At 46.0% G+C, this 16,473-nt stretch overlaps 1 protein-coding gene across 3 annotated transcripts in view; it reads right to left on the bottom strand.

The window, feature by feature from the left end:
• LOC110521323 (chemokine-like protein TAFA-5) overlaps positions 1-16,473 on the bottom strand; it is a 116,163-nt gene that overhangs the window by 8,257 nt on the left and 91,433 nt on the right. For all 3 annotated transcript variants that reach the window (XR_005040867.2, XM_036968676.2, XM_036968677.2), the window contains one exon: positions 998-1,125. Coding sequence is in view for 2 of the 3 variants with exons in the window: in XM_036968676.2 (XP_036824571.1) it covers positions 998-1,125 (128 nt within the window). In the remaining variant the exon portion in view is untranslated. The remainder of the gene's footprint in view (positions 1-997; positions 1,126-16,473) is intronic.

Genomic DNA, 16,473 nt, shown 5'->3' with positions numbered 1-16,473 from the left:
AAGTACCATTCAGGGAGTGGCATTAAGTGTGCATGAGTGAGAATTATTTAATCAGCACACTTAAGCTTTGGTTTCCTTTCTGTTGTCACATAAAGACACACAAAAAACACACTGTAACACATTGAAATAGCTACATGGTGCAGCCATACAAAAAACTAATCACATCAGTCACTGACCACATAGACATAGGTGACAAAGACTCATTCAATTGAGTTATCCTGAAAATGACTAGTAGACAGGTGTTAAGGCAGGCCTCTGGACAGGTGTTAAGGCAGGCCTCTGGACAGGTGTTAAGGCAGGCCTCTGGACAAGTGTTAAGGCAGGCCTCTGGACAGGTCTTAAGACAGGTCTTAAGACAGGTCTCTGGACAGGTCTTATGACAGGTCTCTGGACAGGTCGTATGACAGGTCTCTGGACAGGTCTTATGACAGGTCTCTGGACAGGTCTTATGACAGGTCTCTGGACAGGTCTTATGACAGGTCTCTGGACAGGTCTTATGACAGGTCTCTGGACAGGTCTTATGACAGGTCTCTGGACAGGTCTTAAGAAAGGTCTCTGGACAGGTCTTAAGACAGGTCTCTGGACAAGTCTTATGACAGGTCTCTGGACAGGTCTTATGACACGTCTCTGGACAGGTCTTATGACAGGTCTCTGGACAGGTCTTATGACAGGTCTCTGGACAGGTCTTATGACAGGTCTCTGGACAGGTCTTATGACAGGTCTCTGAACAGGTCTTAAGACAGGTCTCTGGACAGGTCTTATGACAGGTCTCTGGACACGTCTTATGACAGGTCTCTGGACACGTCTTATGACAGGTCTCTGGACACGTCTTATGACAGGTCTCTGGACACGTCTTATGACAGGTCTCTGGACACGTCTTATGACAGGTCTCTGGACAGGTGTTAAGACAGGTCTCTGGACAGGTATTATGACAACGAACTCTGGTCACTTTAACTGTGACAGATTGTGGTCACGAGGCTTGGCAGTCTTGTCTTACCGTGGTGGTCTTCACCCGGCCCCCTGGCTGTGTGCAGGTCCATCCCGAGTGGTTTACTAAGAGGTCACAGCCCTCGTCATCCAAGCAAGGCGTCATCTCACACCACTGCCGGCTTCTCACAATGAGAGCTGTGGGGAGAGGAGAGAAAGAGGGATGGTTAACTATCGCCGAATCTATCAAACTAATGAAAAAAAAAGCCTGTGGACAGACAGGGACACAGATAGAGACAGAGGGGAGAGAGAGAAAGAGATAGAGACAAAGAGAGTTAGTGAGTGAGTGAGCAAGAGAGAGAGAGAGAGACGGAGAGTAGTGAGAGAGAGTGAGAAGGAGAGGAAAGTGATAAACATTGGAGAACATGTAGGATTTGCAGCACAGGGATGGAGAGGGGACATGTTATGAAAGACCATTGATCATTGAGCTTATGAAGCAGGAACGCTCTAATGGTCAGCACACTGCTGTATACCATCTGATCTCGGGTTGTTATAATTCACAGCCCACTGGAGGGAACCAACCAATGCCTGCGCTTAGATTTCACGATGGGTTGCGGCAAGGCTCTCTCGACCTTATCAAACCATACTCTTTGATGAAACAAAGTGAATGGTATGTATGTGTGTGTGCGTACGTGTGCGTGTGTGTGTGCATGTGTCTGTGTGTGTGAGAGAGACACCTGCTCAACACTGGAGATTGCAGCCCTCCACAATACCACATTTTGGGAAAGAGTGTGTGTTCAGGTGTTATTAAACCCCATTCCTGTACATTAGCACACTCAGAGGTTAAACAACACACAGCAAGGGTAACCACAACCACAAAGACTACAGGAAAATAAAAATGCCTGAATATAACACGCCAAATTAATAATTAGATTTGTGATTATGAAACAGAACATTTTAGCTCTACAAAGAGCCTTCTCCTTTTGAAGTAGACCTGTTTTTATTCTTGATCATACACATGTCTATTTATAAGAAACTAGGGCATTCGCACTATCATTTGCATATCATGACATCCCAATTGGCCCTCAGAGAGAGAGGGGGATAGGGAGAAAGAGAGAGTTGCATATATAGGTCCAGGGGAAAATGATAATTGAGCAGAATATAGCTTATAACAAACAAAAACTAAAGTATGCAAAAAGGCACGTACAGCATCAGGGAAAAAAGGAGTCACCTTTGCACATAAATAAGTTGTATGTGGTGTGTTTACGGACATATTCAATCAATCCTTATCTCAGTCTGCTGTTCCCACATGCTTCAAGAGGGCCACCATTGTTCCTGTACCATAGAAAGCAAAGGTAACGGAGCTAAACGACTACCGCCCCATAGCACTCACTTCCGTCATCATGAAGTGCTTTGAGAGACTTATCAAGGACCATATCACCTCCACCCTACCTGACACCCTAGACCCACTCCAATTTGCTTACCGCTCCAGTAGGTCCACAGACGACGCAATCGCAACCACACTGCCCTAACCCAACTGGACAAGAGGAACACCTATGTGAGAATGCTGTTAATCGACTACAACTCAGCATTTAACACCATAGTACCCTCCAAACTCGTCATCAAGCTCGAGACCCTGGGTCTCGACCCCGTCCTGTGCAACTGGGTACTGGACTTCCTGACAGGCCGCCCCCAGGTGGTGAGGGTAGGTAACAACATCTCCACCCCGCTGATCCTCAACACTGGGGCCCCACAAGGGTGTGTTCTGAGCCCTCTCCTGTACTCCCTGTTCACCCACTACTGCGTGGCCATGCACGCCTCCAACTCAATCATCAAGTTTGCGGACGACACTACAGTGGTAGGCTTGATTAACAACAACGACGAGACGGCCTACAGGGAGGAGGTGAGGGCCCTCAGAGTGTGGTGTCAGGAAAATAACCTCACACTCAACGTCAACTTAACAAAGGAGATGATTGTGGACTTCAGGACACAGCAGAGGGAGCACCCCCCTATCCACATCGACGGGACAGTAGTGGAGAGGGTAGTACGTTTTAAGTTCCTCGGCGTACACATCACGGACAAACTGAATTGGTCCACCCACACAGACAGCGTTGTGAAGAAGGCGCAGCAGCGCCTCTTCAACCTCAGGAGGCTGAAGAAATTTGGCTTGTCACCAAAAGCACTCACAAACTTCTACAGATGCACAATCAAGAACATCGGTCGGGCTGTATCACCGCCTGGTATGGCAACTGCTCCGCCCACAACCGTAAGGCTCTCCAGAGGGTAGTGAGGTCTGCACAATGCATCATCGGGGGCAAACTACCTGTCTTCCAGCACACCTACACCACCCGATGTCACAGGAAGGCCATAAAGATCATCAAGGACAACAACCACCCGAGCCACTGCCTGTTCACCCCGCTATCATCCAGAAGGCGAGGTCAGTACAGGTGCATCAAAGCAGGGACCGTGAGACTGAAAAACAGCTTCTATCTCAAGGCCATCAGACTGTTAAACAGCCACCACTAACATTGAGTGGCTGCTGCCAACATATGGACTCAACTCCACTTTAATAATGGAAATTGATGGAAATTGATGGAAAAATGTATCACTAGCCACTTTAAACAATGCCACTTAATATAATGTTTACATACTCTACATTACTCATCTCACATGTATATGTATATACTGTACTCTATATCCTGTACTGCATCTTGTTATCTTTATGTAATACATGTATCACTAGCCACTTTAAACTATGCCTATGCCGTTCTGTACCATCACTCATTCATATATCTTTATGTACATATTCTTTATCCCTTTACACTTGTGTGTATAAGGTAGTAGTTGTAGAATTGTTAGGTTAGATTACTCGTTGGTTGTTACTGCATTGTCAGAACTAGAAGCACAAGCATTTCGCTACACTCGCATTAACATCTGCTAACCATGTGTGTGGCAAATAAAATTTGATTTGATTTGATTTAAAGCCAAGGGCAACATTATTGTGCTCACACAGCGAAAGGAAGAACACTGAATTACCACTACAAGCAGTACAAACAAATCAATTGTACAAACTAAATTAAGTTACAGTAGATTCAAACTGTAATAGAAAGGTAAAATACATGTTTTCCTCAAACAGAGGATCTACTGTTGGTGCAACTGCCTATACCAAATGTGTTTCAATGTTGTCATGGGAACACCTGATGCCAATTTTATTTGCATTTTTTTGATAATTGTTTAAAATATATGTTCAATCAATAGGCAGATTAACAGCATTGGACAAATAACAAAAACATTGTAAGCGCATGTCCACCAATTTTCTTAAACAGGACACATGTTGACCCCAGGAAGAGTAGCTGCTGCTTTCACAACACCTAATGGGGATCCTAACAAAACCCCAAATACCAACACGTAATCACAAAAAAACTAGACAAGGGTGAAGGGAAAAATAATGAACATTATAACTTTAAATGAAACAGATCCTTAGAATTAACATCCCCGTCCACCTCAATTAAATTTAACTTTGCCAGGGATGCTGCAGGGATCCTTCTGGAAGTGAACAATTTGCATGGGGAGGCATTTGAATGCCAGAGATATGGATAACAAATTTAGAGGGAGAGGCCAAACCATTTATACTATACAAAACGCATTCAGGTACCCTGCACTACATTCCTAGCGCGACCAGAGGATGGTATAGAAAATGTAATGGTATATGGACTGCTTAACAAGGTAATACATTATCCTTTGGTGAAATGTTACAGTGATAACCTGTTAGCCTCAATTATCAATCTGAATTTCCGTTGAACAACACCATGGGACATGGGACATGAGACCCTCTCAAAAATGGTCCTTAATTCAATTCTTCCATTTCCGCATACCTTTATCTGATGTGGTAGGGGGTAGTGGAAGTGATAAGTATATCAATAACACCCAATCACCACGCCGCCCGCCTTCCCGAGGTCATTCCCACCTTCAGATAACAATCAATTCAAGTTATTGTTCTCCTTCATTATCCCACCATTAGCTGTGGCGGCCACTCAACTGAAACAGCTGGGGATCCAAAGGCAATCTCTGATGTGGAATAATAATCATGAAAGGGAGAAGAAAAAACCTGGATGTAATCTACCTACGTGAAGGTGTGTGTGTGAGAGTGCAGATGGAGAGGAGGTGGGCGTGGATGGGGGCACAGTTCATCTTGTGGAGATAAGACAGAAATAACATTATTACATCCACCAGTGGGGTAGTATGTCTGTGAAATAGCATATCACTGAGCCGTCAACAGCTGCCGCCCCGGGTGATAAATCCTGCTTAATATGGTGTGAAGCCGGGGGTCTGCCAAGATAGGGGCTGGGGCTGCTAATCTGCCCCAAGGACAGGACAGGGAATACAGAGAAAACACACCACCACCTCCTTTCCTATACCTGTATATTTACTGCCTCTATACAATACCACAGTACAGAGGCCGTAAATGCAACATATTCATTTTGCAGCCTTTTCTGTAGGCAGCGATGGGCAGTATTTCTGTTAAATGTATTTGAAATATGTATTCCAAGTAACTTTATGTATTTTCTAACAAGATACTCTCGAGAGCTGGTCATTTCTATAGTCTATATAGACTAACATGTACCCCCGCACATTGACTCGGTGCCGGTACCCCCTGTATATAGCCTCGTTATTGTTATGTAATTTTCTTGTGTTACTTTTGGATTTTTGGACTACATATTATTTTCACTTTAGTTTATTTTGTATATATTTTCTTAACTCTATTACTTGAACTGCATTGTTGATTAAGGGCTTGTAAGTAAGCATTTCACGGTAAGGTAGTATTCGGCGTATGTGACACATTTTATTTGTTAAGTGTCTGTTAAATGACAAAATGTAAATGGTAAAACATACACGTAAAACATGCCGAGTATTATTCTAATGACCTCCGCCCCCAAAACAAGGCCAATAGTAATAGCTAGTGTGCTTTGCAGTTGTTCATTTTTACATTTAAATAAAAATGTTGGTCATTTAGGAGATGCTCGTATGCAGAGCGAATTACAGGTAGTGCATTCAACTGAGGTAGTGTCACGTCCTGACCATAGAAAGCCTTTATTTTCTATGGTGGAGTAGGTCAGGGCGTGACTGCTGGATGTTCCAGTTTATTATTTCTATGTCTAGTCTAGTTTTTGTATTTCTATGTTGGCCTGGTATGGTTCCCAATCAGAGGCAGCTGTCTATCTTTGCCTCTGATAGGGGATCATATTTAGGCAGCCTTTTCCCACTTGTGGGATCTTGTTTTTGTATTGTTGCTTTTGAGCCCTACAAGGTTTGTTTGCTTGTTTCTCTTTATTGTTTTGTTGCTGGTTGACATTTAAATACATTTTGATGAACCCAAATCCCGCTGCGCCTTGGTCTACCCATTTCGACGAGCGTTACAGAAGATCCCACCAACAACGGACCAAGCAGCATGCACAGGAGGAAAGCCAGGAATGGAGAACATCCTGGATGTGGGACGAGATTATGTCAGGAGACAGAAGCCTGCCATAGAAGCAGGCGGAAGCAGCGAGGGAAGGACAGCGATGACGCCAGGGTTCGCGACCACGACGCAAGCCAAAAAGACAGCCCGAAAAATGTTTTTTTGGGGGTTGAGTGGTCAGCGACACCGAGGGGTGAGTCAGAGAACGAGGAGGAATATTGGGACAGATTGGGCGAGGAGTGGGCAGCGAAAGTTGAGGGGAGTGAACTAGAGCCAACTCCCAGTACTCTCCGTGGGGAGTGTGTGATCGGTCATGCACCATGTTATGCGCATTCACAGCCGGTGCGTTCTGTGCCAGCTCCTCGCACTTGTCGTGCTAAAGTGTGTATCTGTCCAGGATGGGTTGTGCCGGCTCAGCACGCCTGGTCTCCAGTGCGCCTCCTTGGTCCAGGATATCCTGCGCCGGCTCCTCGCGCTGTATCCCCAGTGCGCATTCACAGTCCGGTGCGTTCTGTGCCAGCTTCTCGCACTTGTTGTGCTAAAGTGGGTATCTGTCCAGGACGGGTTGTGCCAGCTCTACGCTCCAGACCTCCAGTGCGCCTACACAGTCCAGTACGTCCTGTGCCTCCTCTCCGTACTCGCCCTGAGGTGCCTGTCACCAGCACGGTGCCACCTGTACTGACCCCACACATCAGGCTTCCAGGGCGCCTCCCCAGTCCATAGCTTCCGACGACAGTTCCACAGTCCGGAACTTCCAACAACAGTTCCACAGTCCGGAACTTCCAACAACAGTTCCACAGTCCGGAACTTCCAACAACAGTTCCACAGTCCGGAGCCTCCAGAGACGGTCCACGGTCCGGAACCTCCAGAGACGGTCCACGGTCCGGAACCTCCAGAGACGGTCCACGGTCCGGAACCTCCAGAGACGGTCCACGGTCCGGAACCTCCAGAGACTGTCCATGGTCCGGAACCTCCAGAGACGGTCCACGGTGCGGAACCTCCAGAGACGGTCCACGTTCCGGAACCTCCAGAGACTGTCCACGGTCCGGAACCTCCAGAGACGGTCCATGGTCCGGAAACTCCAGAGACGGTCCACGGTCCGGAACCTCCAGCTCCATGGCCGGAGCCTTCTCCAGCGCCGATGCCCAGGCTAAGCACGGAGTCCAGTCCAGCTCAAAGGTCAGAGTCTTCTTCTGTGTCCTGCCCGGGTCCATGGCTGTATTCACGGGATGAGAGGGTTCTTCGTCCCGCACCAGAGCCACCACCGACACTAGACAACCCCCCTAACCCTCCCTTTTGGTTTCAGGTTTTGCGGTCAGAGTCCGGACAGTTCCACAGTCCGGAACCTCCAACAACAGTTCCACAGTCCGGGACCTCCTGAGACGGTCCACGGTCCGGAACATCCAGAGACAGTGCACGGTCCGGAACCTCCAGAGACAGTGCACGGTCCGGAACATCCAGAGACAGTGCACGGTCCGGAACCTCCAGAGACAGTGCACGGTCCGGAACCTCCAGAGACAGTGCACGGTCCGGAACCTCCAGGGACAGTGCACGGTCCGGAACCTCCAGAGACGGTCCACGGTCCGGAACCTCCAGAGACTGTCCACGGTCCGGAACCTCCAGAGACGGTCCACGGTCCGGAACCTCCAGAGACGGTCCACGGTCCGGAAGCTCCAGAGACTGTCCACGGTCCGGAACCTCCAGAGACGGTCCACGGTCCGGAACCGTCTGCGACAGTCCATGGTCCTGAGCTTTCTGCGACGGTCCACGGTCCGGAACCTCCAGCTCCATGGCCGGAGCCTTCTCCAGCGCCGATGCCCAGGCTAAGCACGGAGTCCAGTCCAGCTCAAAGGTCAGAGTCTTCTTCTGTGTCCTGCCCGGGTCCATGGCTGTATTCACGGGATGAGAGGGTTCTTCGTCCCGCACCAGAGCCACCACCGACACTAGACAACCCCCCTAACCCTCCCTTTTGGTTTCAGGTTTTGCGGCCAGAGTCCGGACAGTTCCACAGTCCGGAACCTCCAACAACAGTTCCACAGTCCGGGACCTCCTGAGACGGTCCACGGTCCGGAACATCCAGAGACAGTGCACGGTCCGGAACCTCCAGAGACAGTGCACGGTCCGGAACATCCAGAGACAGTGCACGGTCCGGAACCTCCAGAGACAGTGCACGGTCCGGAACCTCCAGAGACAGTGCACGGTCCGGAACCTCCAGGGACAGTGCACGGTCCGGAACCTCCAGAGACGGTCCACGGTCCGGAACCTCCAGAGACGGTCCACGGTCCGGATCCCCCAGAGACGGTCCACGGTCCGGAACCTCCAGAGACGGTCCACGGTCCGGAACCTCCAGAGACGGTCCACGGTCCGGAACCTCCAGAGACGGTCCACGGTCCGGAACCTCCAGAGACTGTCCACGGTCCGGAACCTCCAGAGACGGTCCACGGTCCGGAACCTCCAGAGACGGTCCACGGTCCGGAAGCTCCAGAGACTGTCCACGGTCCGGAACCTCCAGAGACGGTCCACGGTCCGGAACCGTCTGCGACAGTCCATGGTCCTGAGCTTTCTGCGACGGTCCACGGTCCGGAACCTCCAGCTCCATGGCCGGAGCCTTCTCCTGCGCCGATGCCCAGTCTAAGCACGGAGTCCAGTCCAGCTCCAAGGTCAGAGTCTTCTTCTGTGTCCAGCCCGGGTCCATGGCTGGATTCACGGGATGAGAGGGTTCTTCGTCCCGCACTAGAGGCGCCACCGACACTAGACAACCCCCCTAACCCTCCCTTTTGGTTTCAGGTTTTGCGGCCAGAGTATGCACCTTTGGGGGGGGGGGGGGGTACTGGTTCTAAATTATGATGAACCCAAATTATGATGAACCCAAATCACGTTGCGCCTTGGTCTACCCATTTCGACGAGCGTCACAGGTAGATACAAAGTAATTCAAAAGTAAGCAAAAAGTTATATAACCATTACTGAGCATGTTGTTGTTGCTTAGGGCTAATAACTAATAACTTGCTAAGGGCTAATAACTTGCTAATATATTTTTTACATTTTTATTAAATACAATACTTTGCAAATGCATGTCATAAATTATTTTGATATGTTGTTCTTTAGGGTATTTTGTAAAAAAAAAATGCAATTGTATTTTTGCCCGTTCCTGACTGTAGGACAGTGAATACTCCTCCACATTGAGACTGTACCCCAGATGTCAGTGAGTTTGTGAGTTTTGTAAATACTGCTGTGCATCTTGTTCCAGTCTCAGTCTTCAGGTCTTAATGGGAGTACCTGCAGAGTTGCAAACCATCTGCATACCCAGACCCCTTAAGAGTTAAAGCCTGCCAGTTGCCCCCCATGCATTAGCAATTGCATTAAACCACCAAACTCTGTAACGACAGTGCCTTTTAGGGCAGCCAATTTACTGGGTCTTGTTTTCATAGTGTAGCCTCCGATGCTAAGATGCTCAAATCATGTCAGAGGCTGGGCGCATTGAGGCTCCATTGAAGAAGCACATCCCATTCAAGAGGGATAGCTACCAAACTCTCAATAGAGACAAAAACATTCCAGGAGTCACCACTCACTTTATATATGGAAACAGTGAGCCTCTCCCGATCACAATGTTCTGCTTTGCTAAACTGTGTTTAGGCCTAACTGCTCAAGCCTTTAAGAGGTTAAAGGTTTGTCGAATTGTGTTCTGCTTTGATGCAATAAGCAGTTTCTGAGGAGTGCAGTCTGGAAAGTACAAGAGACATCCATGCTTTCTATGTATATGCTGCATACAGTAATTCACCTAATTAACAATGTTCTCTATTCATCAGCTCACTGGTGCGAGTCACCTCTTTCTCACCAAATCACAGGCGTTACTATGTAGTGCTGTGTTCATGATAAGAAAAAAGCCCTTCTCCATAATTACTCATACATGGCCCCTATTTTAATGAGAATATTCTGCTCGTTTGGTGGGCTTGATGAGGGTCTACAAAACAAGGTGTCAACATGGTAGAGGTGAAAAGGTAGACATGGTTTTGAAGCTACTGGGGGTTATGTTGAAAGTTTGAATTTCTAGTCAAGCTGAGCATCTATGACATACCAGCAGTGTTCTATGGATGTTCTGGTACTTCTACGATGGCCCAGGTCAGTAGACAACACAGACATTTGTGATGGAGATGACAGGCTGCATCTCTGCACCAACACTCACCTCCCCCATCTTTCCTACTGTACTGAGCAGGGTCTCAAAATAAAAAATTGATAACCTAATATCAACTAAATAATAATAATAATTACATCAATCTATTTTTATTCCTTCTTTTAGTACAGTTAGGCTGATAGCACATTGTTTATATGAGAGGTATCCGAATATCAATGCTGTCATTTCAGTCATCTGCGATATTCTTTTCAAATGGTAGTTTAATCAGTAAGGTTTGTCTGAATGGCTAGCTCGCTTTTGACTTCATTCAGTAAGCAACATATAGTTATCATTGCTTCCTCTCTATGGGCATAGTGGAATGTATTTGTTAGTTTTACAAACGTTATCACCATCAGCATAGCGTCACGACTCTCCTCCTCTTTTACTATTAGCCAAGTGCGGAATGTCGTTCACCTATTATCTTCTAGCCTATGAGCACACTAGTACAACTCCACCACGCTAGCTGAGGCACCAATGGGCATACATCTTGTGATGTATTTATATGTCAACATACCCCTAGATTCTTTCACTTGCGTGTTACGTCAACAATTTACTGACAAACCTCCACCTCCCCACCACCACCTGCTGCAGGCCCGCCAATGGCCAACTGAATTAAAGCAGGGAAGCGAGGCTTTCAGCCAGAACTGTCGTGAAGCGATTTGGCCGAACAGAAGTTGATTTATAAGCGAATTACCTTGATATGCCTTGATAAAACAATTCAATTATATTGAAAGTCCTCTAAGCAGGAGAATTGAACTTAGGTTGGATAAATGGGAGCAAGCTTTAATGAAACAAACAAACAGACTCCCACCCTCTATTAACTGTCATGGCTACAGAGCCACACACTAAGACTCCCTCTCTAATGAGACATACGCTGTCTCTGCCGCTCAGAGAGCCTGTCACTCGGCAGGGACGCAGACTATGGAGGAACACAGCTGTTCCCAGTGCAGCCTTTTGCAAATCGATACATCAAAGTGCTGTACTCAGCCTGAACCCAGAACTGCCAGCCAAATGCCCACAAACAAAAAGGCGTGTGACGAATCCAGTCGGAGGAACCTTCACGCACAGTAAGACTGGGCTCCCTGAATACCTGAGTTTATTCACAAGGTACCTAGCAGAGCCACCTCATATTGCCTTAAAACCTGTAATATGTGTGGGCATTGTTATTCAAAGGTGTAATTAGAAGTGTCAGGGGTGGAATGTAAAAAAAAATTGAGTGAGAGAGAACACAATCCATGTAAGATTTAATCACAGCTCCAATGAATAAAGGCTGTTTTGTCTTGTCATTTTTTTGCAGAGTGTATTAAACTCGGCAGGATAGAGGACATTTTTCTTTGTGTGCTCTTGTGGAGACATTGTTTCTTAATCTAATTCCCTAGGAATGTCTGGAGCTACATCTCTATCCTCAATCATCCCAGGACACCTTCCCTAAGTGCGTGCGCCACACGCTTCCCTTGATAACGCTTTCATTAATTCAGCCGCCTGTCTTTGCCGGTCCTCGAAACAGCTTTCATCGGAAGCCTTGCAGCTCGATCTTAGACCGGAAGCTTTCATGGTATCGCTGCTTATGGACATGCTTTATGGATACTAGAAGCACAAGGATCTCAATGGGATCCTTGCTGTGCAGCATGATGCACTGTCCAACGTCAAGCTCTGTCTGAAGAGCAACGAGAGAACGAGAGAAGGCATCGAATCATATTGAAGGTACCTGGAGTATGTAGCAACTGTGGTGGGCAGGTAACTAAGACAACAAGTCTACTATACATAGGCTACCAATATAGAGAAAAAGGATTCACAAAGAATAGCTTGGCACAAATGACATCTTGCTATTAAAAAGAGGTTCATGTGAAAAAATACCATTCATTGCACAGTGGAGTTGCACCAAAGGTGCAGTGTGACAGTTGAATCACACCCTTGACTCGGAACAGCCCCTCTTTTCTCCAAACGGTAAATGCCCCACCACATTCCCCTGAATTCATCTTGAATTCTGCGGGTCCCTATTAGGCCTGAGCGATGGCCCGGTCCCAGCTGTGTTCAGCCAGCATTCTGCAGACAGAGAGGGGGAAGTGGTCTCTGGAGCCTTGGCGGTCTTGACCCAGTTAAGGTAGGCGCTGACTGATGACCGATGCAGAGACCTGCCGACAGGATTTATTGAGACGATAAATGAGAGGGGCTTCGCGTTGCGGTGGACGAGAGATTATTTATATATTTTGATAAAGACTTTTGGTAAGCGCTACACAGCCTTGCGTTGCTGTCTTTAGTTTCTGCTCCTTTGCATGGAAAGCAAAGGCCTACCCCTGTGGGCATTCCTCAGAGACTGGGACACACGGACACAAACTAAAAGAAACACTAAACTCGTCTTGATTTAAAAAAATTAAAAATAATAATTGTATTCAGTTTAGAACAAATTCTTATTTACAATGACGGTCTACACCGGCCAAACCCGGACGATGCTGGACCAATTGTGCGCCGCCCTCTGGGACTCCCAATCACAGACGGTTGTGATACAGCCTGGATTCAAACCAGGGTCTGTAGTGACATCTCAAGCACTGAGATGCAGTGCCTTAGACCGCTGCGCCACTCAGGAGCCCCACTGCAACAAGTCCCTTTTGTTTATAGTCCCCAGAAAAGTCCTGTTAAAAGCTTTTCCACTGGAAATACAGTTAAAAAAGAATTGAGAACAACACTATGGCAGCAAGTGCTGTAAAACATCATATGCTATTTGTGTAATAGTTTAGCTGATAAAAATCCAGAGTAGATGAGCAATTTACAAATATGTCAGTAGCATGACATAAACTGGCCCAGGTAACCACCAGTTACACTGTAGAGTTCATAGCTCAAATAGTCAGAGAGCCAACATCTGTGAGCACCGTCTGCCCGGGTGTTGTACTTGACATTTTAAACAAATCAGCTTGAATCAATAGCAAAGGTTACGACAGCAACACTCCGGGCCTCGGCGATGCTAAATGGAGTCAGTCTGCTTAGTGCTGAACCCTCTCCCTCCCCTAAATGCTTGACCGTCTCCGAGCCGGTTCCCTTCCAAGATCGATTGGAAATGACGTAAGCCACTCCAAAAAGACTGGAAGCCTTAAAAGACATTTTGAGGTCTTCATTTAGGATTGTTGTGTTGTAAATGCGGAGGACGGATATTAACTGTGGATTTCAGAGGCTTAGAGGTGTTCTGTCCAAGTTAATAGTTGCATAATGTCATGGGCAAAATGTATGACAGACAGACAGTTTAACGGTCAAATTTGAAAAAGACATCAGTTATTCTAGGCACGAGTTCCAGGAAGTTCCTAATTTAAATGATGGAAAGGAAGTACCAATAACAATTAGCGATTGGGTATTTTACAACACACATGCCTACCACTACAGAGCCACTCTCTCAGAAACGTTATAGGTCTATCATGATATTCACCAAATGGTAAACAACTAATCAATAGTTCATTTGTCACTGGAGTAACAAGGAAGCAAGTTAGGGGAATTCCAGCTTTTTCCATAACCAAAATGAGACAATCAATTTCCACTTTAGTAAGACTATCAAGGGAAAGGGGCTACAACTCAAATGAAGGTTGATTGCTCCAAATACCAAAACAACTCTCTTTTTCAGTAATCTTTTTACTTTTACTACTCTGAGAGGGTAAAAGTATTTCTAGGCCCCGTTGGCATTTGGGTCTAAATGGATAGCACAGTGCCCCCTGTCACAGCCTGAGGCTGACCGGAAGTGGCAGGTGTATTATTCTTCTGGTTGCTGGCTCCCTGGACAAATTCTAAGATATTTGAAAGGCTCTGCAGTCACTATAGTGCCCTCTAACAAATATCTCTGTTCAGCATTGCAACACTTCAAGTTGCGTTAAAGTCTCCAGGACTCGCCAAATTTGAGTTGCACCGATACAAAATGTTATTTAAAAAAATATATATGTGCAGTTAATTACATTGATCTCAAGACTGTTTCTTATTAGGTTCCTAGGGAGTTTTTCCTAGCCTCCGTGCTTCTACACCTGCATTGCTTGCTGTTTGGGGTTTTAGGCTGGGTTTCTGTACAGCACTTTGTGACATCAGCTGATATAAGAAGGGCTTTATACATTTGATTGATGGATTGATTGTTGACAAAGCAGGTACTGAGTCAACAGTCCAAATGTGTCTTAATTCTGAACTAGCTTGCTTTCCATTTCTCCTATCAGCAATTGGCCAATTTATAACTTTGATCTTAGACATTTTAAGATGAAATATCTCCCCTAAATGCAGTCTAAATTATGTAGTATCACAATTACCATGGCTAAATGTGAAAAATCATTGACCCCCACAAATGTTCTCAAATGACCCACATTTATCTGGGAGAGTTGTGTGGCTGCACTTGACCCTAAGCTGCAGACAGCTGCATGAATAAGCCCTCTTGCCTCTTCTAGGAAATTGCTTCGCAGCAAGTCACAAACATGGGGTTTATCAGTATTAATAGAGGTGTCCATGCAAATGAGCTCCATTCATATTGATGGTGGTTGTAGTGTTTCCAGGTGACAAGAGTTGAATGTGAGTTTGTGTGTGTTTGTGTCTAACAGGTTTCGAACCCAGGTCTTCTGTGCACCAGAAGACGAGCCTAAGCCTAGGTATTACAAGTCATCTGGTGTTAGGCAACGTTACTCATCACACAAGTGTGGCACACATTCAACCATTAATACGTACACGTATAAGTTCAAATTAAACGCATCCAGAAAGAAGAAATGTGCTTTCTTGACAAATGTATTCATTGATTCAATTTGAGGCACAAGAAAAGCTATATGTCGTTGTGTGAAATGACAACCCACAAATAGGTGAATAAATGAAAACAATTAATTACATTACCGTTGGTTATTAAAGTGACCAAAACATGTATTACATCATAAGAGATGTGGGATTCCAGTCAGCTAGGCAGAGATCCTTACTATTTACACTTCATTGGCATCAATCACTTGCAACACTGATGAAATTATTTAATAAAAGCCATTTTGGATGATTGATTTGTATTTATGGCATTTGTTTGGGTCTGTAATGCCAGTTACTCATGCAAAGAAGTTAAACTCATCCGTGTTATGACAATAGCATAAAGAGAACGTTTTGTCATCGGTTTACAGCTCTTAGCTTGTATTGAGTGGATCCTTTGAGAGGTGTCTCTGGGAAAGGGTGTCACGGGGGAAAATAATCTGCCATGGTGATACAGTACATATTAATTCACGCATAATTCATCCTCTTTCATTGTAGATATCATCTTATAATCATTTACCCTTTTGCCATCATTCACTTGTTTGTCTCAGCCATATAGGCTTGTTGCTGAGGTCATAAAAAGGATTTTGGAGGCCCTCCTCCACTCCCTATATCCCATGAACACCCTCTTATGAAAATTGCCTGGAGTGACAGAGTGGAAGAATGTGCGTTTTTTTATGTTGTCTCTTTTTTTTCTGTGGCCCCAGACCAAATGGATGTTGTGTGGGATAATGATGTATGTCCTCATGCGTTAAGGGGACTTGTGAGAGCACATCATGTTTTACTGCTGCAACAGCAAACATTCCCAAGGACAAAGGTCTGGCCTGGTCACCTATATTGTCCAATGTATTTTGAGAAATAATTTGGCGTTAACAATAGAGCATAATTGTAGGCAGTAAAGAGTATCACACACATGACTAGTCCCTCACTGGATTTGACATTCAAATCCCTCTATGAAAGAGAAAGTATAGGCAACAACTTCCCAGTATGCGCAGCTGGTTGAAACAGTCGAGTTGCGTGACTTCTCAGCCAGGTTTGTCATCAGAACTGTATAGATCATGCCAAGGGACAGCCCGTGTCTCAATCAAGTGTAAACTGCCTTCATGGGACACACTGCTGTGCAAACAAAACACACTCCTGAAATATATGTCTTCAATGCTGGTTTTCAATCAATTGG

Source organism: Oncorhynchus mykiss, chromosome 4, assembly GCF_057628025.1.
Source record: "Oncorhynchus mykiss isolate SJ-2025 chromosome 4, ASM5762802v1, whole genome shotgun sequence".
Classification (NCBI taxonomy): Eukaryota; Metazoa; Chordata; class Actinopteri; order Salmoniformes; family Salmonidae; genus Oncorhynchus; species Oncorhynchus mykiss.
Note: the sequence above shows the minus strand (reverse complement) of the source record. Positions and strands in the feature narration are given on the sequence as shown.